The following is a 25,981-nucleotide window of genomic DNA, read 5'->3' as shown; positions in this document are numbered from 1 at the left end:
GCATATTAATAATTTATAATGTGTACTTTAGGAAAAAATGCGAGTTTTTTTAGCAATTTGAGTATCTTAATGTTTTAAGATAAAAATACCTGGGGGAAATAAGGCTTTTAATGAAAACCCTAAAATAAAATCATTTATTCTTTAAATGGCATGTAGAAACTTATTGACTTTGAAGAATAGCAAAAAATGCATGTAGTAGCCCAACTCAAAACTGCCTATTTATAAAAAAAAAAAACCCTCATAAGGAAGTCAGGGAAAATTGTGTTAATAGGGAATCAGGTCTTCTAGATCCAAGAATTCATTTTTGCACAAATTACATAAAAAATTGAGGCAGTAGTAGATTTTTCCAAACTATAACCTGAGAGCTTTTGATTTTTTTAACACATTTTTTAAAATAGGGCTGTGTAGTAAACTCCCTTTTATGTGAATAATTACACTGCTGCATCAGCCTTTTAAGGCCAAATGAAAATATCGCCTAAGATTCCACAGCATAAATGGTGCTATTTATGTTCATTAAATGCAGTTTGAATTTTATCCCTGAGACATCTTCCCTAACGATGTAGCTAATGTTGTTCCCTAAATGAGGAGAGTATTGATTGGCATACGCTGCTCAGATCGATCATCTTGACAGCCAGAATTACAGTAATCTGTCAGTATTGATGACTGTCTTTCAAGATTTCATGCCGCTCCCTCGCTTGTCTTGTCTCGCCTCACTTGGACTAGAAATGCATTTTCTTGCAGCCTCTCGTTTTGTCAGGGAGGGAACTTGGGAGTGCTTTATTGTCCCTTGAGCCCAATTTATCGGTTTGGTCACGCAGCTAGAGTTGAAGTGTAGCACTAGAGAACGAGAGACAGGATTCAGCATAACGATTGGACCTTGAGTCAGGGGAGGGAGGGTAAAGACTGCAGCCTTGATCTCCACCGCCATTTATTAGTTACCTGTTGAAAGAATGGGGATTTGGGGGACAGTGAGTAATTCCAATGCATCACTCTAAAATGCCTTTGATTTGAAACCCTAGAGATCACTGACTGAACCAATCTTTTTAACATTTTGTTTTTAAAATCTTTTTCAGTATTTGTCGTAAACACTTCAGCAGTTGTTTCTTGAAGCTATACTTAGCTGGAAATGTCAGTATGGAACCACCTTTTGTGGGGCCTTTTTTATATTTATACCATTTACCCTAGTCTTGTGCTTCACCTGTGCCCCCTGACTTGTGCACTTATTCATGTTTGGCACGTTGATGTAATTATACAAAGGGAATGAGGATTGGGAGAAGATAGAGCTCTTCTGTCGTTCTCACCAAATGGTTAAGATTTCACCATCAGTAGCTTCATCGTCAGACTCAAAGGACACCCCGATACACATATTTACTTCTAGATGATTCTAAAGCTGAAAAGTACTCTTTTAAGTCTAGTGGGGGAGTTTTCCATAGCCAGTGTGTTGATTTATTCTAATGTACTTTGCTTTGACTTTTTTCTCATGCGAGAATTGAGTTTCCTTTTGTCAGACAAGTTTCCAGAAGTCAGTGAAAACTTCTTAAATTAATCACACAGCTTGTCATCCCTGCAGTGTATTGGTTCCTCACAGGTTGCCACTCAGTGTTACCACTGCATTCTAATTCCTTCTTAGGGCGACCTGTCAAATGTTGCCACCATTTCATGTTAGAAGAAAATAACTATACTTCAGAGACCACCTACCTTTATGAAAGAGTTCTGTTTTGTAGTTTATTTCCCGGAAACTTCCAAACAATCAATGAGTGGTATTTATTGAGTGCTTACTATGTGCAGAGCACTGTACCAGGTGCTTGAACACTCTACTGACAATAAGCACTCAGTCAATCAGTTGTGCTTATTAAAGAAGACATGGCTTCCACCCTGTGACCCGGGGTAGTGTATGTCATTACAGGCTTTGTCTCCACTCGGGTTCACTCAGCACTCCATCTTTGCAACCTGGGGCCTCCACTGGGCATCTAGCCTGGGCTCGGGCTGCCCCTTCTTCCAGGGAGATCTGCTGTGTCCAGGCCACAGTCCACCTGGTGAATGGAGCAGGAGCCTGAGAGTCAGGAGGACCTGAGTTCAAGTCTTGCCTCTGCCACTTGCCTGCCATATGACCTTGGGCAAATCACCTAGCTTCTCTGAACCTCAGTTACCTTACCTGTAAAATGTGGATTAAGACCTTGAATCCCATGAGGGACATGGACTGTTTCCAACCTGATTGTTTTGTAACTGACCCAGTGCTTAAAATAGTGCCTAGCACATAGTAAGCATTTAACAAATACCATTTTAAAAAAAAAAAGCTTCCCAGCTTCCTCTCCAAGTTAGCCCCTCCTCAGGAGCCATAGGCCAGGCTCATTCTTCCCTGCCCTGGCCCAGGACTGAATGGCCACACGTGCATCACTGTGTGTCCGTTGTTCACAGACCAAAGTTGTGTGTGCATTTTCTGTAACTGACAAGAACAAGAGATACTCAGTTCTGCCATAACATTTGTCTTCGGTTTGCGTTTTGACTAGAACGTGATTAGGGGATTAAGGAACCTTTTCCCTTACAGCGGGAACCTGTTGAGATTCGGAGGGTCGTGTTATCAAAAAAGCTGCTTGGGTATAGCACGTGGGGCCAGAACGGAAAAGTACTACAGCGCCGGTTTTCCTCAGTGTGAGGTTTTGCAAGAACAAAATCTCCCCCACATTCTAGGTGAACTGATTGAATTTATAGTCAGTTCTCACAAAAATGCTCTGTGAATAGCCAGAGTTTCTAGGTACAAGTGTTACATAGAGTTACTTTTCCTCACAATACACTCAGTTCTACAGTAACACAGGAGTTTCACTCCTAACAAACCCCACATCAAGGAAAACTTGTTATAATACAGGTGCCTCAACCGGCCCCCGTGGCCGTGGGCACGACCATTTCTTCCAACTTTGCAGTAATAGTCTCTCCAGAGAGGTGCACATTGTCAAAAGAACATTCCCTGAATTCCCCAACAGTATCCTGCCCAAACCTTGTAGGAAAGCACGTGTTATGGAAGAACCAGATGTACTTTTCTGACCCAGGATTACAAAATACTGTCTAGCACAAGAACAGAGAGAGTAGGAACCTCAGAGGAGAGTCCTCTCCAGTGTGTCACCTTCTGTGTCAGGGTAGTTCCACCAATGCCAGTGTGGGCAGTTGCCGGAGTAGATATCTCCGTGTATCAGCAGGGAGATGGAGAACTGTTCAAGCCTGAAAACCTCTCCTAGCCCCAAAGAAAGCAAATCAGTGGTATTTATTGAGCACCTGTGTGTGAAGCACTGTACTACGCACTTGGGAGAGTCCAATACAACAGAATTACCAAACAGGTTCATATCTGAGAGCCTCTGCTTCCACCATAAGAGTTCTGTTAATTTGCCTCCTCTCAACTGCGTTGTAAAGCCATCATTAAAGAAAAACGAAATACCTATTTATGTTGCAGTAAAATAAAATTTTAAAAGCCCGTCCCATCTATTATTTTCCTGATTGAAATGGATTAGGATGGCAGATAAATTTGCACAATATTACTCCAAGACCCTCTTATTCACCGGACCTATTTTCCCGACTTTGCTACTTGAATTAAGGGGCTCTCGGGATTGCATTTTTAATTGATGAATAATGGAATTAGAATTGTTATGGGTCACAAAATCTACCCATTTCCTTCTGAATGCATTTCCTCCCAAACACTAGAATACAGGCTATTAAAATCTTAACTTCTGCCTGCCAAGCCACTGTTAACATCCATCTGTTCCTGCCAATTGTGAAAAAGGTTCAGTTTTCAGCAAAGCCTTGCATTTCACAGAAGGTATGTGAAGTGAAATTTCACAGGGGACACGATGGATCCTGATTCTTCGCGATAAACCTTTGGGGCCATCGGGGTTGGCATATGGTCCAGGATGATAGGAAGGCTTGGGTTCTTGGCTTGGCTGCTTTGGCGTGGAGCTGATCAAACCTGGCTCTTGAGTATTATTTCACTGGACACCAATCACGGGCAGCAGGAACTGCCCATTTAACTCTCTGTGGGAAGGAAGGCCAGACAGCCTTCACAATAGCACCATTGTAGTGTTGCAAACTGCTCAGAACAGCTTGACAGCACTCAGGAGGGAGGGGGAGGGGATTGCTTTGCTAATTGGCATTCAGAGTAAAGAAGGGGCAAAAATAGCTTCTGGAACTGATGTTTCTGCCTTTTGCTTATTTTGCTTGATAAGAGTTTTGACTTTCCCTTAATACCCAGCACCCAAAAAAACGAAGATATTTTGGCTCATCTGCAATGAGCTAATAGCAGCACGTTAAGTTGGAGCTGGCTAAAGAGAGGTTCAGTTAGTTTATGGGTGTTAAGGTTTCCAGATAAGATAAATGTATCTTTTTTTCCCTTTGAGATATGAAAAGCCATTAATATAGCCAGGCAATGTTTGTTTTTTTCCATCGGATAGACAAGGGTGAAAGTAGGCATTGAAAAATAAACATGTAGATCTGATTGTGCAAATATTCAATCCAAATGTTTAGATCCAGGGAGATGCTCCAGGTAGGACTCTCGCAGATTGGATTTTGTCCGTTGAAGATAGCTTGCAAAGGTTTTCCATTCCTGACACAACACATGCCTGCAATGTTTGTATAAACACTATTCCTAGCCTTTCAATTTCTCCCTGGTCAATTTAATCAGCAAGTAATTGTAGATGGGAGTATTGGGATTTCTGATACAAAGAGCTAGTGCTCTAGTGCCTTTTTTTTTTTTTAAGTAGTGGCTTAATCTCTGTATTCAGATAACCTGACCCTGCAGTCATAGATATTTCCGTGGATGATTTTTCTGAGTTGAGCTGAGTAGTTGATAAATGTGTATTACGGGATTGTAACTTGTTGTGATTGTTTGTTTTCCCCTGGAACAGGGAAAAAAAAATATTTTCAAGGAAACCATCTGTTTCATAAATCCCATGAGTGGTATCTCCTAAAATGGGGGTGGGGGGAAATGTCTGTTTTGTTAAATTGAGGACGCTCTAAACTTCTACTAGTCCACTCTCCACTTAAATGATTTAGCAAACATCCCCTGTGCTATATTTCAAAAACGGTAATTCATTGAATGGCCATTCTTCCTCTTACTGCAGAGTAGATTATATTTAAGTCAAGATTAATGGATAGATTTTGATGTTAAAGTCCAGTCGCTAAGCCTGTCATTCCCTGGAGGCATATAGTGCATTAGTTTAAACGAATATGCTGCTTATCGTAGATACTGTGACACTGTCTGAAATGACAGTTCGCTGTACTTTGTTACTGCTTACTCTGGTAATAAAATCACTCTTTGTATTCCTGATAATTACAGTATTAAAACAGACTCTTAATCAAATTAGTGCACATTTAGGTAGAGATAGCTCTTAAGTAATTGTCCACTGTAAAATTTCAGATATTTGGTTATTTTCTTCCTTTTTTGTTATCTGTCTGGATCCCAAGTTTAACATTAAATATGTGTATTTACTTTGGCGACTCCTACCCAGTTTAGCTGAATCCCTCGGTCCTTAAAAGTCCAAACCGGTAATATAATTACTTTTTTCTCAGAGCAAGGATTTTTATCTTTCAAATATTTTCACAAACATTTGCCAGTAAATATTTAAAGATAATTTTGAGTATTACCATCTTTTTTCTCAGTACGATGCTGATATGGGAAAAAAGTATATTTCAATTTTTAAAAGGGCATTCTTTCAGTACTGCGAACTTGGTTGCTATTAGGTGTATCAAAATAGAGGTGTGTCATTTTGACTTTTCATTAATGACAATTGGTCCAGTCTTCTCTTGGTTTTGCTTGATTCTGTTATGTTTCTGTGCAACTTTTATAGTGTATAACTGTGTTTTAATAAGGATTTTTAAAAACATTTATCTAACAGCAAGGGTGCCCAGGTTCTGAAGACGTAAATTTTCAATCCTACATATTTCAGGTCAGTCTTTAGAAATGAACTTGTACAAACTTTGACAGAAGAGGTAGCACTTAATGGTTATTTACATAAATTTTTTGTTTAGTAGTTGAGTGATTTATTAGCGGTTAGGTATGGTCCAAATTTTATCCAACTCTTCAGTCACACTGCCTTAGCACCTGTTATGGATTTTGAGTCATCTGGCAGCCCATGGGACTTAGATAAAGAAGTACCAGGTGTCCTGCCTGTCTCTTAATTGAGACGCAGTGTAAACAATATAGACTTGGCAATATGGTTAAAGGGATGGATTAAAGCCCAGCTTTGTCTACTCTGACAAATCACAGCTTTCTCCTTCCTGGTAGATACTGTCAACCCCTGAAGAATTTCATTAATTCAAGATGTTTGAAAACCATAGAAAAAGGAATAATTTATCATATAACCTGTTGCAGGTCTTCAGTAGCAGAGTAGCATTATTAGCATTCTCTGAAGCATACCATATTAATGATGGGCAGAGAATTCGTGCTCCTGTTTATGTAGCAAATTTGCTGGCTTGTCATTTGAGCAAGAGCACGCTTATTCCTGGTCCTGCTTATCAAAGTAGCTTCTAGAAAATGCAAGTTATCTCTTCCTGTTCTGCTGGTGGTGAGGTGGAAAATGCTCTTGCTTTCATGATATAAATGAACAAGACTTTTTAATGCAGTTGGTATTTAATAACTGTGCACGTCAGAAAAATCATTGGTTTTGACTCAGCTCAATTTTGCTGATATTGGAACTACCTTTTTTTAAAAAAAAAAAATCCTATCATTCTTATTTTTCTTTTTTTTTTGGCATCCTGCTTGATGCTTTAAGGCCTTATGATAAAATGGAATAAATCTAACCAAAGTGTACAGTGGGCATTTGGCTACGAACACTCAAAGGCCTTTCTAGGTTTAGAGTCAAAGAAGAAAGCTTTACTGATAGGAGTCAAAAATAGTTATTAAAGAGGTACTTTTAAATTGAAATGCCAACTTTTTAGAATTATTTTTATGTAAATATCAATACCCTTAAATGCTCTCAAATTCCCAAAGAGACAAAAGGCAAGTCTGTTGTAACTGGGCCTTGGCTAGAATTAGTTTTCCAGTAGCAGTATATCTGTAAAAAGCAGTAATGTTTTCTTCATAGAATAAGGTGAGGTAGATTTTTCTGAGAAACCAGCACCTTTCAGGTGCTAAAGAATTGGTTTGATTTTTTTTAAGGTCCTTGTTAAGCATTTACAATGTGCCAGGCACTGTCCTAAGTGCTAGGGTAGATTCAAGCTAAGTAGATTGGACATAACCCTTTTCCCCACTTTACAGATAAGGTCACTGAGTCACAGAGAAGTGAAGTGATTTACACAAGGTCACATAGCAGACAAGTGACAGTCCTGCGATTAGAATCCAGGTCCTTCGGAGTCCCAGGCCCATGCTCTATCCACTAGACCACACTGCTTCTCTAAGAAGCGTTCCCAGACTGAGCTCCTCTTCCCCCTCTACTCCCTCTGCCATCCCCCCTTTACCTCTCCGCAGCTAAAGCCTCATTTTCCCCTTTTCCCTCTGCTCCTCCACCTCTCCCTTCCCATCCCCACAGCACTGTACTCGTCCGCTCAACTGTATATATTTTCGTTACCCTATTTATTTTGTTAATGAATTGTACATCGCCTTGATTCTATTTAGTTGCCATTGTTTTTACGAGATGTTCTTCCCCTTGACGCTGTTTAGTGCCATTGTTCTTGTCTGTCCGTCTCCCCCGATTAGACTGTAAGCCCGTCAAACGGCAGGGACCGTCTCTATCTGTTGCCGACTTGTTCATCCCAAGCGCTTAGTACAGTGCTCTGCACATAGTAAGCGCTCAATAAATACTATTGAATGAATGAATGAATGAATAAGCAGTTTGTCACAAAACTCCTTCTCCTTCCTTCCTTCTCCTCCCTCCCCTCCTGGCCGACCCTGTAGTCGTCTGAAAAGACTTGAGTCTCTCAAAGGTGAGAGAGGTCTTATTAGCTCATCAACTAGATGGGTTCCTAGGTAGGTTCTTTGCCTCCAGATTCTTTTAATTCTGGCAATCCCTATTTCAGGATGCCAGAACAACTATACTCTAGTAAAGGACTTTTTAGGAAAGAATTCATTGGATTTTAAATCTTATAAGACTACACTATTTGCCAGTTTTACTAACCATGTTTAACTGGTTTCTTTCAATGTAACTTCTGGCTGTTAGATTGCCTGACTAAGGTACCGACAGCATGGAACCATGACATAATTATACAAATTACTGTTTCCCAGGGTTATGATTAGCACCTGGCATTTTCATTGGTTGCTGTCCTAAAAATTAAAATCTCTGCATCTCTTCATTTTTTGATGGTATTTAAGGGCTTACTATGCACTAGGCACTGTACTAACCACTGGAGTAGATACAAGCTAATCAAGTTGGACACAGTCCATGTCCCACATGGGGATTTCAGTCGTAATCCCCATTTTACAGATGAGATGCCTGAGGCACAGAGAAGTGAAGGCACCTTCCCGTAGTCACAAAGCAGACAGACAAGTGGCAGAGCTGGGATTAGAACCCCAGGTCCTTCTGACTCCCAGGACCTTGTTCTATCCACTAGGCCATGCTGCTTTCTTGAGACTCATTGAAATACCTAAAGAGTCAACTTTCTTGCCTTCCGGCCCACATAAAACAATCAGTTCATCAAATTCCCATTAATATCAGTCTCTGTTCCCAGCTCTAGATCTACTATAAATCAAATGCCAGGTTAATGCAGCATTTAGAGCTGGAGATTTGACCCCCAAAAGTGGAAACTAAGAAGTCAAGCGGAAGTTCCCCGGCACCAATGATCCGAGTTCATTATCTTAAATCTAGTTTTACTTATATTCTGTGCCAACTCTCAAAATGGCTAACTAACTCTCACATGTGTGGTCACATCAGAAATTACCCAATGACATGCATTCACAGGCATTGGTCTTGGCCCTTTGACATGCAGTTAGGCATAGTCCCAGAAAGTGTCCCAGCTTGTCATCTGTATGGGACAACGTAATGCTCAGTGCCTAACATTGGGAGTGATTGAGCTGCACAGACAAACGCACAGTTGGGGCCTGGAGTCTACCAGTATCGCCTTCAAGTCTTTGGGACCCTGAAATCCCTCAGCTTGCCTGACTGACAGAAAGCCTGTTGGGCTTACCCCTTCCCCTCCCCTAGTTTTGTTCCCTCATCCTACTGCCGGCGTCAGGGCAGGCTGAAACTCTTGGCAGGGAGAGCGGGAAGAATTTACCCAGCAAATTAATCATTTAATAATAATTTACATAAATCATCAATGGCATTTGTTGAGCACCTACTGGGCACAGAGAACACGGAACTAGGCACTTCGGAACATATAGTACACATAAAATACCCTGTCCCTGCCTTCAAGGAGAAGACAGTGAAGGTGCCTGTAAACAACAGGTAAAGGAGTATGAACATAAATACAGAAGGGAGCAATTAATGTTGAGCGCTTACCATGTGCACCGCACTGTACTAAGTGCTTGGGAGGGTACAATGCAATTGAATTGGTAGACACAGTGAGCTTACAATCTAAAGGGAGAGACGGACAACATAAAAAGAAACCCGCACACTGGTAATTAATCAGAAAATAGTTCTTGGAGAAAGTGGCATCTGAAGGTGGAGAGGGATGTGGCTTGATGGTGCCTTGCTGGTGGGAGTGGGGGAAGCTTTCCATGCAGGGAGAAAAACTTAAGGAATGGTCAGTGACGGGAGAGTCATTGTACATTCCAGGCGCTTAGTTCAGTGCTCTGCACATAGTAAGCACTCAGTAATACTATTGAATGAATGAGTGAATGAATGAGCTGAGTACAGTTAGAAGTTTGCTTGAGAGGAGTTATGAATCAAGCTGGAAAGGACTGGTGGAAGGCCCCCAATCCACTGGTCAAGAGTTGAGCTGATAGAAAGCCCCAGGGCAATAGTCAAGAGTTTGTATACGAGAGTCCTAGGTTAGGCCATAGCTGAGCCATGCTTTCTGAATGGCCCCTGAAGATAACCCAACCATATGTTGAATAGAATGAAGAAAGAGTGATCTGAGGTGGGAAGCCCTGAGCCAGAGACTGTTGCAGGAGTTAATTCTGATGTCACAGATCATCACACTCCTCAGGCAAGAAACAATTTTTGAGTGTACAGTACCACTCCAGACACTGTAGGGATGAAGAACAAGCGCAGGGCAGTTTGTACCTTCAGAGTCTTGCAGTCTAATGGGAAGAAGGCATCAAAAACACAAATATCCATTAAAAGCTAACCGATAAAGCAGCAACATGAGATGGTTCTGCCTGCGAATCTATTAATGGAAAAATACATCCGTGCTGATGGTCACCAAGGTGACTGAAGTGATCACTTTGAGTGGTTCCTCTTGTCAGAACTATTGTTGATGCCAGGAGAGTAAGTAGGGAGTTTCTCTGGAAGTGGATGGGACTTCATCAGTGGAAGTCTCAGTGGAGCACTTATGTGCTAAGTCCCATTTTTTTAAATCTCAAAAGGCCCTTGGGTTCATTGGGCAAGTCCCCCGATGGCAAAATTATGTATTTATCTTAATGAAAAGAACCAAGATCATACCTTGTAGCTCAAAAAAAGTTTAACTCCAAGAAATAGTTACAAGTAAGTAATTAGGTGTTGTGGGTGTGCAAGTTTTAATTTTGTTATTAAATTGAAAATTCAGTTTATATTGACCAAAACAGTTTATTTTGGTCACGCCTTCTCTCCTCAAAGCCCTAAGCACCTTCACAAATAACATTTACTTTCTGTACAACACATCTATTTTGAAAACAATGGCAAATAATAATCCCATTTTACAGAAAGGAAAAAGTGAGGCCCAGGAAGGTCACATAGCTAAGGAATAAACTGGGATAAAACCCTTCTCTTCTTCTCTCCCAAGCATGTGCTCTTTACACTGCTCCCTTAAACATTCTACACACGCAAATGTAAGGTTAGAAACTGGCTTCGGGAAATGGGTTCGGCATTCAAGAGAATATGTTTTTTCTTGAAGTACAAGTCAGGTTTTAATGTATGTAGTTTTCCTTTCCTGTAGAAATTGCCCTTTTCTCCCTTTTATTGATTATTTTTAGAATAGTAATACTCCCTTTAGAAGAAAGTAGACCTGAGGTGGATTAGTGGATAATTGCATTGCAGTTATTGTAGCACCTGTGTGTTATTTCATTTGATTGGTTAGTTCTCTATTAGAATTCCTACCAGCTGAAAGTCTTTCCTTATCAATTACTGCATCTTATCTGCTTTTGACATGTGTTGCTTCTACTTTAAAGCTAAATGGTACTCAGAACTCCCGGTTTATAACTTGGGCCTGTACTTTCTCATCGTGCCCTCCATTTCTCCAGTATCAGTTGTTCTTTCCCTTCTTCCTCTCCACCTGCCTCTCTCGGTTCCTTTCATTCCCAGTGCCAGTGGCGACACCCACTCCCCGTAGGAGTTCGGCTTGCGTTGCCCGGTTGTAACTAGCCATTGAGTTTGTGAATGCCGCTCAATTTATAGGTACTAATACTCCTTCCCTAGAGAGCAGCCTTTTTAAGGAATAAGTGTCCAGTTTATTACCCGGAGATGTAGGAATTAACCGCACTGGATTAAGGTTACAATTGCAGATGCTAACAACCCCATTTGGAATGTTATCGTCGCAACCACAAAAAGCAGTGTGGATGTTTGGCAGGGGGAGGAGAGGTTGGGGATTGTGGTTTAAGAAAATGCAGTGCTCAGCTGTATCTCTGCATCACACACATTGGGTATTAAGGAGGGGAAGAAGGCGAGATGCAAATACAGTGGGTTGGGTTTTTGCATTACGGTCAGCCTTAAGAAGACTTAAAAAGTGATTTAGCTTTAGTTTCTTAAACGCTCAGTGGTCACTAAGCAATTTCCCAAAAGGTGTAATGAACCCTATTCCTTTTTTTTTCCCGCTCCCAATTTTAGACATCTTGCAACTTCTCATGATTACCTTGTTGTGAACTTTGGCATAAAATGATAGATTTCAGCCAGGGAGGACCTGTCAGCCAGTTATCTCATGGAACTACTGGGTGGGCAAATAATGTTATCTGCAGACTAAGGTGTTTGTGCTAAGTAGCTTTGGTTAGGTTTCTTCATTCAGGTGGGTCTGCTTCCTTTGAGCATCACAGTTGGTCTGGACTGCCTTCCCAAATGGGTGGGGTTTGGGGAGTGGGAGTGGAGTGAGAGTGGGAGGTTTGGGGAGCAGGGGGTGTTGCAAGTATTGCAGGTTGCGAGTATCTGCTCTCTCATTTTGATAGGTTTTTGACTTCTTGAGATTTTGAAGGTACAGGGTTGAACTTTTTCATCCTTTCTCGGCCTAATTTGTGTATAAGTTTTAGAGATAATAAAGATAAAGCCAAAAGGTTTCATTTCTAGGCTTCTAAAAGTGGAGCACTTTAAAAGCAGGTAGGTGTCTCCACCCTACTTTTCATGAAGCATTTTCCCCATTCAAGCAGACTTTTAAAAACAGCTTGTTTTGATAGCAGTCTGTTCTCCTGTGGGCCTTCAGCCTTTGCTTCCTGGCAGCACCTTTGGTGCGAAAAGAGAGTGATCAATTGGGAGACTATCAGTGCCAGCATGCATAGAGTGATAAGTTAACACACCACTGGGAATTTCTAGGGCCCACCAAGATACTTCACTTCTAATGTGCTAACAAGCTCATTTTTCTACCTCTTGCCTCTTCAGTTATTTTTTTTTCTCAGAAGAGCTTAGAAGTTGAGTGCATCAGGCATAATGAAAAGCTCTGTAGGAGGGAGAAGCAATAACCCCATTTTTCCCTTTTCAGCCAAATAGAAAATTAGTTTCTGGTAATACACAAAGGCCAGTATTTTTTGTACAAGGGGCACTGCTGTGAATCAAAGGACTCTATTAACTGCAGAAAATTCAGCAGCTGTGAATCTCCCCCAATGAAAAAAGTACTTTCCAACAAGTTGTGAGATATGTGGTATTATTTAGACTGAACCATCAGTTTCATCCTCTTCCATTTATAACCATGTAGACTCTTTAAAACCAGGCTATATTACTTTTCTGTGTGAAGACTCAATGCCACCTATATATCATCCAACCCTAGAACTCTTGGAGGGGAGCATTCTTTTATTATTGCATCTTGCCCTAGTTCCTCTATAACCAGCCATTCAGCAGTTAGAATCCTTTTAAAGCTCAACTATCGCAGTCGTTAGAGAGAATTTAAAATAATGGCTCCCAGAGAATTGCGATTCCAGCTATTTCAATATTTGATGTGTGCGACAAAGTGGAGGGTCGGGAAAGTCCTCTTGGGGGGCAAACGGAACAGCAGAGAGAACCGCGTAAGATCAAATACCCGGTGAATATGCACCATCTTGGGTTTTGATTTTGCCCTTCTGTTCGGGCACCGTTTAGCAAATGGAAATGGTTTGCTGGGCCTTCCACGTGGCCTTCCCATTTCAGATTCATCAGAAGTGCAAACTCAGTTTCTTCCCCTTGCCTTTCCTGGAAGTAATTGGATCGCAAATTAAAAAGCTATAAGGTTGATAAGGGGATCAGGAAGTTGAAGAAGGGAAATTATTAAAAAAAAAAAAATTCACACATCTGAGAGGGAGAAATAGTGTGAAAGGAGACCTCTGTAGGAGAATTTTTCATATCCTTTTTACTTATTTAAATGTCTTACCTAAGACCTGCCTCATGCAACACACTGAGTCCAGCAGGACAACTTTTAAAAGTTGGGGAAGAAAGGTTAACTGATTTCGCAGTTCAGGAACTATACGACCTGAAGTCAGCGTGCTAGTTTTTCCTGATAATTGTATGTTGCTGCCTGCTGCTCTGCATTTTGACAGCCATTTCCATAGTTGCTTTTGCGAACAACAGAAATATTCGCTCTCTTTCTCGCTCTCTCTGTGCTAACAGCACAATCAAGCCTGCTCAAACAGAAAGCCTGGAGTGGGTTGTTCAAAAGCAACCACACTTCAAGATACCGCTCTTTTGTCAATAATATCAGAGAGAGTGTCTGGTAAAAGGGGAGTACTGGATTTTTTGGTCAGTGTCACTGCCCGCTTTATATACTTGGTTAGCCACTGTAGGGGTTCTGGGTGCTCTTTGCTGCTATTCCTTCTTGTTTCAGTGTTATAATTGACTGTTTTTTTGTTTTTTTCCTGCCATACAAATTTTACTGTGCATTTATCTTGACCATATGTATTTATTTGGGGATTGGAGCTGCAGTGACTTTCATTCAAAATTTGAGCAATTATAGGGTAAAGGTGAGGGTGTTAAATACGACAGTATGCAGGAATTTTTCACCATATATCTGACAAATGAAAGCAATTTTTCAATTGACAAATGAAAGCAAGAGTTTTTGACGCACCATTTTAAGCAGCGTAACCCCTTATTTTGCTACGTGGGAGAGTCGACGGCAATCTGAAACAGATTAAAGGATGGGAGCGAAGGAAAGTTGGTCCGAAATCATCTGAACCCTTTGTATAGTTGTGCCCGTGCCTTTCCTGCTTCCAGCTGTCTAATAGCACTGTAATTATTGTATAATGTGGATCTCCCTTTTAAGCTATCGTTTTTATTGGCTTGCTGTTGAGTCATCTTGTGCTAAGCGTTTTCACTTTATTTTCAATCCACAAAGGTTATGCTTTCAGTGTCTCTCGGGGACGATCGGAACAATATCAAACTCAGTCCAATCCAAGAACGAACGAGCAGGGGTCTTAAAAGAAAGCACGGCACCCGACCTGTTCGATAAGAATGTGATCTGCATTTGACTTTATCCTTAACCCTGCCCACCCCCAGCTATGAGGAAAGAGCACGCTATCTGCAGACGATTGTCCAGCACCATCTAGAACCAACAACTTTCGAGGACTTTGCGGCGCAGGTTTTCTGTCCGGCTCCCTACCACCACTTACCATCCGATGCCGGTAAGAAGAGAAGTGACTACTCTTTTCTAGAGTTTACTGGTGTTTGAAATTTAATGCCCTCTCTTAGATAAATGCTCCGACTGTCTTACGTTGGCCTGGAGTACTGGGATGACTGAATTTGGCATAGGTGAATTTTGGACTGTTGCAGGATCCTTTTTGCCTTGGATTAGGCTTGCAAGCCCGAGTGATGATTTTTCAAACCTGAGACAAAGGGCAGGAGGGTTAGAGAACCTGGGACCTACTGTCTACCAGCAGCAGTTTGATGGTTAGCACGGATCTGACAAAGGATCTTTGTTCCATCAACAAATTTCCAGGGGGGTTTGGGGGGGGGGGTTGTTGGGGTTTTGGTTTTTTGTTTTGTTTTTTTTTTTTTTAACCCTGTGGGTCTCATTTGAGCATTTGGCCAGGCTTGGTAAACTATCCAGTTAGTGCATCCCAGCTGAGCTGGCGGTTGGCGGGTGAATGGTGATTCTTAAGTGATTGTCACTGGGGTTTCTCTGAAAGGAAGGCTAAGTTAGCAACACAGTCCTCCTGCAGTGCTGATGGCCAAATCCGATAGCCCAGGAAGGCGCTCGTCATCACTAAAAACCATCTCTAAGCCCAAACCCTGATCCAACCTCTGCAGGATTTCACCTCCCACAAATTCCTTCCTTCTCCACATGAGTGTTATAAGGGGGGACTGTTTTTATAACTAATTTTGAAGGAATCAATAGGAAAATAAAATAACTCAAGGCCTTCCTGTTCTGATAATACCTTGTAGTCCTTATGATTGTTTCATTTATTTTATTTCCCCTCTTTAGATCATTAAATATCAGTTCTGTTTATCTGAAGGTAAGACAAAGTGTCCCAAAAAATCCTCTGTTCTTTTACTCTTTTTTTTTTTTTAACTAGAGCACTAAGCTTGTAACCCAGACATATGCAGATTTTCTCTATTACCCTGGTTCACACTAAATTCAGACACTGTCACTAAATTTCCCTCAAAATTAATCTCTTACTAACACTAGATCTGCATGAACCACTAACACCGTAATTCTGGGGTGAAGATAACTAATAGAGACAGCTGTGGAAATTAATAGCACCTTACAATGTTAACCTTTGTTTCTCAGCATGAATAAGTAGTACTGGGTGGCTATGGTGTGATTTGTACCCTGATCTTTCTTGCAGCAGTGTTAGTAGGCAGCCTGCAGCATCTCGAAGATGAAGAGAAGAATTCAAAGCACTTGAAATTCTCTAGAAATGCATCGTGTCATCTTAGTCTTAAGTAGTTTTACAAGGCACACTATCTTATAATTTGCACCCATGCTGCTTAATCACGGGGAGTGTTTGGGTGGGGCGTGGGACGGAAAAACAGAAGCGGTTTGCTTTCAGCAGCAGAACCTCAGATGGAAATTTGGGGGTTGCTTGTGGTAAATAGGATTGAAACTTCCTTCTTAGTTTGTGTAAAAATTGAAAACACGCAGGGAAAACAAGTCAAAGAAAAGTTAAAGTGGAGTTGTTTGCAGCCAGGGGGACAACCAAAGACCAGATTGATTTTACTGGGATGCCTGGAGCAGTAGTAGAATTAGTTTCTATTAAGGCTGTAGAAATTCATTCTGCTTAAAAGAGTGAGGAGGAAAAGGGAAGGTGATCCGAGGCCATCTGGAGTCCCAGGTGCCCTGTTTTTCAGTGCAAGAGGACGTTGATGCCATGTCATTTCATTTGAATTAGTCGACTATCTTGTGCTGACTAGAAGTAAGGAGGGAGAAATTGAGATTGGGTCCGATTTTTAAGACCAATGAAAATAATATTTGTTTCTCTTTACACTTCTAAGATGAAGAGTTCCTTCCCCGGGGCAGGATTGTTCGTGCTGTAGACTCTGAGTTGCTCATCTGACGGTGTCCTTCCAGAATTCCCTTCTTCAGGCTACTATTATTGCACAGTTGGCAAGTTTTATAGTTTGGTTATGGATTGTCTTTCTCTGAAAGTGGAGTGGAGTGATGAAGTAGCTAAGCCAATGATATGTAGCTCCTTTTCCCTAAGCAGCCTCCCTACTTGATATTCTTGAAGTTCTGGAAGAGAAAAGTGTAAAAATCAACCGTTTGAGGTAAAACTTTTATGTACAGAATTATCTTAATAGATGAGTTTGAAAGGAAACCTAAAATTTAGAGTCTGAATGCTCACAGATGTTTTCCAATCAGCTTTGCTTTTTGAGAGACAGCAGCTATTTAATACTTGGCTCTTCTTTTTATAAGTAAGAGTTTTTGTAAATAGGTAATACTAATGTTTACTAGATCTTGTTTTAATCTGACTACTTTGTACATTTTGGCCCGTTAGGCTATTTTGGAAGGCAGAATGATTTACTGAGATTTTTCTGGGTCCATTCAAATCCTTGTCATTTTCCTGACTTGTCTTTCCCTCTATCTTCCCACTCCTCCAATGTGCCAGGAGCTCCATGGGAAAGAAACTCTGGTACAATAGTTGAATTCAGCCATAACAGGAATGCAGGTTACCCAAGGCCTATCAAAAGCCTGGATGGGAGCTCTGTTTTGTTTTTGTTTTTTTAAAGGAGTGTCCGTTCCTAAAAAGGTTGTCAGATGTGGGAAATGGTTCACAATCGGCTTCCTATTAAATAATACCAATCACAACTTCATATTAACATGTATTGACATCTTTGCCGGGTCTGAGATAAATCAGCTCCCACAGGTCTGTTTTATTCTTTTTAGTCCCAGCCCCAGGATATAATTTAAAGTTGTTCCAGTTTTATGATGCAGTATTTTTCATCTGAATTAGCCTCAGCCCACTTCCTGCCTAAAAATAGTACAATACCTTTTCTGTACTTACCAAAGTGGTTTTAAATTGAAATCTGAATTTTTGACCATCGTTCTCAAAGTAGGGCTCCGTCTGTGGCGTTGAGTGATAAAGTCAATTATTTTTTTTAATCCAAAGTCACTGAGAACATACTGTGATGTCACACTTTGCTTGTCTTCCAGTAACTGGCCTAAGCCATTCGTATTAAATTTCTTCTCATCCTTTATTTTAAAAAATTACATGGGGGGAAAAAAAGGCTTTCTTTGTCAGGTGGCATGGAAAAGATAAATTTATTTAATCATTTATTGAGCAATTACTATGTGCAGAGCACTGTACTAAGCGCTTGGGAGAGTACATGACAACAGAGTTAGCAGACCCATTCCCTGCCCATAACAAGCTTTATTCTAGAGGGGGAGAAAGACATTAATATGAATGAAACATAATGTGAATTTAGCATTTTTTAAAAGTTTTACATTTTCGCTTCCTCTGTAAAATTCTAGGCATGTGACTATGAACTAAGGCTTTTTAAAGAATTCCAAACCGTGTGAGGTATTTCATGTCATATGGGCAATCAATAAAGCAGTTTCCATTTAAAACACTTTCAGTTTGGGTAAAAAGTGAAACCCAACTAGGGCAGAGCACAAAATTCAGTGTTGATGTAAAATTTCTAGTCCAATTTTCTTCCTGGGTTGTTTTTTTTTATTTGGTTTTTGTTTTGGTTTTTATTTTTTTAAAGGTATTTAAGTGCTTCTGTGTCAAGGACTATTCTTGTCACTGCCAGCCACCAGGGGTGAGCAGATTATCCCAGTGAGATTTTTCAAGTTGGAAAATCCCTTATAACATGTTTCTCTTTCTTTAAAGAAACTTCTGGGCCCCCAATTTGCCAATCTTACCTCGGAGATCTTGATCAGAAGCTATTTATTGTTGCTGCAAAAGACACTAGAATTTTTTACAACACCATTTTCACCTTTTCAAGAAAAGACCAAAAGAAATTCCTAAGACTGTAAAATGATTTATGTAATGTGGAATCTGAATTCTTCCTCCACCTGGTCAGGTTTGGTTGGTAAGTTTTGCAAGCTACTGCCAAATGATCATGCTTGCAGTCATTTGACAGTTTTAGTCATTTGAGGGAATTGAAGCTCAAGGTTTGCAGTTTCATAAAATTTGCATTTTTAAATTCCTGGTTTCCTGAAATGACTAAGCTGCTAGACCCAGAATTAATGTGCAGTTCTTCTCAAATATGCCCAAATATACAGAAACAATTGATATAATTCATGAATTCATCATCATAGCTCTCAAATTCCCAGATACAGTAACAATGGGCTAATCATTTCTGTGAAACTGACAAAGCATCTCAGAACCCCATATAACCCCCAAAACACAACCCTCAGTGGCATGACTGTAGACACCAATTCTCTCCAATTAGAGGGATCATTCCACCTTCTGGAGCCACCATAACACAGAAGGGGGCAGCTCAAGATTTCTTTTCCAAAGCTTAGCACAATGAATAATTTGCAGTTGTGGGAGCTGAAGGAGAGAGGAGAATTCCTCTGAAAACATTCTTGAATGTGAAAATGGAGGTAGAATGGATTTCTTACTCATTCTGATTCCCACCTGTGTATTCTTTCCCAGGGCTCGGTTCAGTGCTCTGCACACAGTAAACACTTAATAAATATCATTACTAATGCTACTATTAATACTATTGCTATGCCCTCCAATATGAGAAAGGGGGTGGACAGGGTAATCTGGGGATTTGTTCCCCAAACCCTTGGCAGCAGGGTCAGAACCCCCACTGGGGCTTGAGGGTGGTTGGTTCACCCCAGGCAGAAGAAACACTTCATCACCCAGTAGCGGGTGAGCACCTGGACCTGGTTCCACAATCAGGTGTTAGCTTGTTAGCTTTTCGCTTGGAGGCAGAGGGAAAAGCTGAGGCCGGACTTTGAGAAATGGCCTCCAACTGGGGCACCAGAAGCCTCCAGCTAGACCCAGAATCTACTGGGGGAAGTAGGGGTGAGAAACCCCTCATCTGGTCCAAAGCCTGGTCCAGGTCTAGGCAAAGCCCAGCTAACACCAGAGCCCAGGGAGAGAGAAAGGGGAGTGGATAGACATCCTCTGCTGTCCTGCCCTCTCTCACATCTGCTGATGCCACTAGGTCAGACAGTTTGGGCACCCAGGACTGCCCCAACTGTTTCCATGATTGGCTTCCCGGGCCACCTGCCAGGCTGTCTGGGAGCCCCAGAGGGGTGACAGGGCCGTACCTCGCCACAGCTGGGCTCCAGATCAGGGCAGTGGTGAGAGGAGCTTCCACTCTAGCCCAGAGCCCCACCAGAGAGAAACCCCACCAGATTCCTGGCCGGGCTCTGGAGGAGTAGGAGGGAAATATGGAACCACCATCTTGACACCACTTCCGGCTCCCGCCAGCTCCAAGGAACAGGCTAGCCAATGCTTTCTCCCCCTCCCCTTTCCTTCCCTCCCCCCACCAACAGCATCAGTCTCTTGGAAGCTGTGTTCCATACCCCCCGACCAAAAGAAGTAAGGCAGAGAACATCAATAGATTCAAATGGGGTTTGGGTAGATTCAGGTGTGACTGGTCAATTCTGGGTCACTGGAAGGAAGGTTAGAGTTACAGAGGGCGAAAATGGGATGGCCCCACCCCCACCCACCCATAAGAGTAATGATCTCATACCCTCATGACCATCACAAGGCTCCTTCAAGCGTCCTGGTGTTCATGTCTGAGGCAGTGTCAATGGCGTCTAATGCAATAATAGCAATTTTTATATCCTGATGTTCTTATGCCCTTAAGAACTTTGGGAATTTCTTAGAAAATGGTGGCCCTCGGCAAAAAATTCAAGCGGTTTCCTGTTTTCCTCTTAAAAAACCATTACTTTGCTCAAGAATCATTATCCAAAGTATATTTAATGTGCTGAAGTTCTGCATCTCAATTTCTAGGCTCTGTACTCCTGTCTCAGAAATGGTATAGCACCATCTACAATGGGTTCTCAATGACAGTTCACTGATGGGGATGATGTGATCTACCAGTATTTTGACTGCTTGAAAGATGTTCAGCCTGAAATTCCATTTCCCTGGTTCATCTATATTTTTTCTTTTTAACCCCATTAAGTCCATTTTCCATCATTCTGTCCAGTTCATCAACAGTGAGCTTCCAATTTGCACCTATCCACAGTTGCCCAAGCTAATATGTATGATGATTTTTCCTTCCCTTTCTACCGATAGCTGAATTTGGTTTACTCGGATACCTTGGTGCTGCCAAAATGACCTCTGCTTATTAGCTGAATTGCCTATCCTGCAGAGAGTTTGGTCAGTCCTCTCGGCACCCCCGTGACCTCGTGGTTTTCTGAAAACACCCTTGACAGTGAAGTTGCAAGTTCTATAGAATCGAGTGGCTGCGACTGATAAAACTGATTTATTCAGATATAATAAGTGGATAGGGTTCTGGAGCAAGAGGTACAAACCAGTGTTCAAATGTGCCTGTTCTCTGTCTCAGTTTCTTTGCTAAGTCTAGTAGAAGAGCCTCCAGCCCTGCCTCCCCCGTGAGGAAAAAGGAGCTGCTTTGTACCCCTCAATAACAATAGAGTTTGTAGACATCTGAAGGGGTTGGTTTCTCTGAGAAATGGGGTGTCACAAAAGAGACCCAAACATGAGGGAGGGAGGGAGGCCAGAGAAGATCAGAACTTTGGAGAAAAGCTTGATGGTATTCATTTACCCCTAACCAGGCAGCATGGGACTGTAGGCAGCCTAATAGTTCTCTACGTTCTATGTGGTAAACTTGCTAATTTAGCAGGGAGTGTCGACCAGAGGCAGAGAATGTGAACTTGGGAAACCGGCAGGTGTTCTGCCCCCGAGGTGATGGCCAAGGACATCAGGTTACCCACATGAGTGAGTTGGACTTTAAGGAGGAAATGTGGCTTTTGTCTCCCAGCTCCCTTTGAATATTTCTAGAACTTATAACGTGACTAAGGGTCATCAAGCTCTGTGTCAGTCTGCCACCTGAAAACATTCATTTTTCGCCTCTGGGTGGGAAGGAATTACCGGCCACTGGACGAGACACTGCCCCGCTCTGAGGGGCCAAGTAGTTCCCCACCCTTTCCCCAGCTCGGCCCACCGGCCAGACCTGATAGCCTGGACGGTGTTCCCGGGTAGGCTGGGAAGGAAGCCATTTGTCCGTTGGTTCCTCGCCTCTCTGTATACTCACCCTTTCTGTATTTTAAAAATAATAATAATGATGGTATTTGCTAAGCGCTTACTATGTTTACTAATTAATACTAATTATTATTATAACTATTATCGTGGCAATCTTCAGAAGTAACTCTGGAGAACGCAGGGAAGGCTGCCCCCATTGACCCAAAAGGATTTCGTGGCTTGCAACTTCCCTAAGAAGGCAAATCTCGAGTCTGTGGATTTGTTAAATTAAAAGCCACTTGCCTTTCAGCCAGTTGTCACTTTTCAGATTATGCTGTGTTGGGTATCTTCAGAACTTCTGTTCTCTCGAGACTTCCCGGGTGCCTGGCACCTTGTGCTCCAAGTGGAGAGCTTCACACACCAAAAAATGGAATGAATGAAACAGTGCCCCCCGTTACTTGCCCTGTATTAAGTTGAATGCAGTCTTTAACCCATCCCTCCCGGGATATTTTACATCCCTTTGAAAGTGGAAAATTTCCTTTGGAAATTGTCCTTCTTTCAATCTGGGCTCAGTACCGTTCCCCCATTTGCTTGCCAGGGTAGGCAGTGTCCTGAGTCCCTGCCCGTAGTTCCTTATTTGTGTTGGTGACTTGGGCCCGGAAAATCTTGGGGAGAGGCATTTTCCTTTCCAGCAGATATTCCTTGGAGCAGATTGATTAGGGGAAAATGTCACCAGGGCTGTGGACGGCACGGATGTCAGCTAGACATCTTTTTTTTTCCCTTTCTTTTTTCCTGTGTACTCTTAAATTAGTTGGTAAGTAAAATACTTTCCTTCAAGAGTTTACTTCTTCTCCTTGAGCCATTGCTGCCTTTACCCATTTGCACACCAGTCATGGAAATGAATGAAGATGAATCGCTCTCTTCTCTGCTCCTCAGTTAATGCCCTTCAGACTCTATGGTGCGTTGTCATATCTCACACCTGTTGTCTCTTATCTTCTCTCCATCTCCTCCTTTCTGGCCACCCCTCCATCATTTCTTCATTCACCACAAAGAAAGAAATGCAGTGATAGTTCTCTTCCTTCCAAAACCTCCGCTAGAAAGCATTGGCCATCTCAAGGTAAAGGGCCAGGGGAGGCCTTTCCCAGGCTGGGAATGCTGTCCTCCCCTGGAAAAGCACGGGGTCCTACCCAACCTCTACCTCTCACTCATTCACAGTGCTTCCATTCCTTGTAATCTGGAACAAGAAGGAACTTCTAAAATGGGACCGAGGTTGGTGGCCACAGCGTAGACTTTCTAAGCCAGGGCAGGCGGCTGGGGGCCGAGCCGGTCTCCGGTGTCGGGGACCAGTGACTCTTCCCTCCCCATCTCTCGAGTTGGAGAGAGGAACAGAAGCAGCATGGCCCAGTAGATAGAGCACGGGCCTGGGAGCCAGGACGACCTGGGTTCTAATCCCGGCTCCGCCAGTCGTCTGCTGTGTGACTTTGAGCGAGTCACTTGGCTTCTCTGTGCCTCAGTTACTTCATCTGTAATATGGGGGTTGAGACTGAGCCCCACTTGGTACCTGGACCGTATCCAACCTAATTACTTGCATCTACCCCAGTGCTTAATACAGTGCCTAGCACATAGTAAGCACCTAACAAATACCATAAATGCGGAATGGACTTTGAATGACTGAAGACTGGCTCAGGGATCTCTTTGATATATTTGGGACTGTTTGGCCTTAAGAAGCTTCATGTCACACTAACCCCTTTGACACCCAGAGCAGAAACCTATTCTCAACTCTCCCTAGTACCTCCTCCAGGCCAGGAATCTCCGGCCCATTTCTGCCTCTGAATATCTGTCCCTTCCGTTTGGAACGATGCACCCTTATTGGGGGAAAGAGCAAGAACTGCTATAATTTGCCTTTATGGAGGAAACGGTAGGAGAAAACCACTCTTTCACGTAGGCCAGACCCAAGTAATCAGAGGCTTATAAAGACCTGGAATTGGTGCCTCGGTAGGGTTTGGTGATTTGGGGGCACCTTTTTCCTTGGGAATCGCCTCGGGTAGTTGGGAACCACCGTAGTTTGGGTGGGAGCGGGATTCAGATGAGGGGGAACTGACCAGTGTCGTTAATGAGTTCTTGAAGTGGAGGATGCTGGCTGAACAGTCGAGTTCTATTTTCCTTTTCGTCACTTCAAACGTACCGTTTCCACCGGTTACTTTGTCGTTTCTCGGAAAGTGCAGTGCAATGGAAAAACCTGGGTACCAGGGACGGTATTTTGAAGCCACCCTGAACTAATGTATTTTCCATTTTCCTTTACCTCTGGTTTTCTGACCCAAAGAATTGGTCTTGTTCCCTTTTACAAAGGAAATGAAACATTTAGCGCTTCCGATGACATTGGTGCGGCCCTTTTGAACAGCCAGTCTGAGCTGGGACTGTCCTAAGCTGAGGCAGATTCTGAGCCCTCTGGAAGAATCTCCCCTCCCCACTTCCCCATCCCCCTGCTTCTCCAGCCTCCTCTGCATGTCTCTGGGGCCCATTGCTTCTCCTGCAAGACCACACCCCCCCTTTGGCTCTTGCTGAGACGATGCTTGGGGCTGCCCTTCCCCCTGTGAGAGCCTGGGCTGCCCCAGGGGACCGGTGCCCGGGTTGGATGTGTGCCACGTCGGATTGACGGCTCCAGCGAGCCAAGTTCGCAGATTTCTTTGAGACCATCCCCCCGGCCCAGCCTCCCCTCCCCCAGCCACCACCAGGAACCTCCGCAGCAAACGACCCGATTCAAGGGTGCGGCTTCCCGGCTCAGGCCACGGCGGAAGGGCCGGAAGTAGCCCGCCCCCGCTAAGGCAACGCTAACGGATTTGCCTCTTGCTGTCTCCTTCAGGCTCCCACCCAGAGGCTCTGCCCGGCGAAACTCCAGCCGCAGCGCAGATGGACGGGACCGACTTAGCCTCTCCGATGTCCCCGCGCACGAGCAAGAGCCGCATGTCCATGAAGCTGCGCCGCTCCTCGGGCTCCGCCAATAAGTCCTAGATGGGCGGTCGGGCGGCTGGCCACACGGCTCCCCCGAGCCGGTGACCGCAGCGGCCCCTCAGCTCCGAATCGGCGTTCCCCCTTCCCGCATGGCGGCCCGCTGCGCCACCGCCATCCCACGCACGCCCCCCTCCGCGCCTTCATTTTAAAAAAACGACACTGGAATTTTATCTGTAACGGAACGTTTTAGCCCTCTGGTTGGTTTGGAGTGCTTTTATCACGCTCCCAGGCCGCCGTGGGTTTTCGGTGCAGTTTCTCTTCTGCACTTTTTACCTTCCCCGCTGATTGTGTCCCAGTAGCCACTTTTAACTCCCCGGTTTACATGGGGCCATGATGGGGTTTGAAGAAAGGGTTCTCACTACATTATTTATTATGCCTATCTTTGTGTCTCTCTTGGCGAGATAAATATGTACGACTTCTTTTTTTTAAATGTATTATTTTAAATTCAAAGCATTTGTTAAAGGCTCAGCAACTAGCCCGAACTGGTTGGTGCCGGGACGTGTACAGATTATTTATGTTACAAAAGTGAGATGCTAAGGGATCCGTTTCTCTGAGTGTTTCCGATTCCCCCCGAAATCGTTTAAAAGTTCACCTTTTCTTTCCAGACACAGTGCTCGTTTCCCAAGTGTGCAGGTGATGCCCATGATAGATGAGAAAACCAGAAACGTGACTGTGTTGCACTCTGCTACCGGTCTGGCTTCCAGACTCTCATCTCGCGCTGGGGTGTCGGAGGGCGGCCCCCGGCCGCTGCCTTTCAGTTTTGAGATTGGGCCCCCGTCACCGGCCTACCCGATAGATGTCGTCGTGTTTTTATTCTCTCTCACATACCAAAAAGAGCACTTTTCCGATGTAAAATGCATTGCTCCCCTTACCCGTGTACCATTAAGGGAGAGGGAAGATCGTCCGGGGGTCCGGCCCGAGTCCACTCTTGTCCATCCTGAGGTCGCGGGTGCAGTTCAGTACACATTCCACCCCTCCCAGAGTATTTTCCTGTAGGAGATGAACTCCTCCCCTTTGGAGAGGGTTCCTCTCCTAAGGAAATGCAGCATGGCATTGGTACAAACTGCATGTGTAAATACATCCCCCCGCTGCATAGGACTATCAGTTATGTATTTGTCTTTCATGTAGTATCGACAGGTTTGTAATGGTTAAGACATATTTAATAATACAATAAAATTATTCTTACCACCTCCGGTTCCA

The 25,981-nt window shown here is 43.1% G+C and overlaps 1 protein-coding gene across 6 annotated transcripts in view; it reads left to right on the top strand.

The window, feature by feature from the left end:
- Positions 1-25,971, top strand: part of RALGAPA1 (Ral GTPase activating protein catalytic subunit alpha 1) — a 137,341-nt gene extending 111,370 nt beyond the window's left edge. For 4 of the 6 annotated variants that reach the window (XM_029079391.2, XM_029079389.2, XM_029079393.2 and 1 more), the window contains 2 exons: positions 14,718-14,842; positions 24,633-25,971. In XM_029079391.2, coding sequence (XP_028935224.1) covers positions 14,718-14,842; positions 24,633-24,781 — 274 coding nt within the window. In that variant the 3' untranslated portion in view covers positions 24,782-25,971. Of the gene's footprint in view, positions 1-14,717; positions 14,843-15,642; positions 15,674-18,490; positions 18,693-24,632 lie in introns of all 6 variants that reach the window. The other 2 variants (XR_003764474.2, XM_029079390.2) reach the window with 2 other exon arrangements.
- The last annotated feature ends 10 nt before the right edge of the window (positions 25,972-25,981 follow it).

This window comes from Ornithorhynchus anatinus, chromosome 14 (assembly GCF_004115215.2).
Source record: "Ornithorhynchus anatinus isolate Pmale09 chromosome 14, mOrnAna1.pri.v4, whole genome shotgun sequence".
Classification (NCBI taxonomy): Eukaryota; Metazoa; Chordata; class Mammalia; order Monotremata; family Ornithorhynchidae; genus Ornithorhynchus; species Ornithorhynchus anatinus.
The sequence above is the reverse complement of the archived record's forward strand: the minus strand, read 5'-3'. Positions and strand labels throughout refer to the sequence as shown.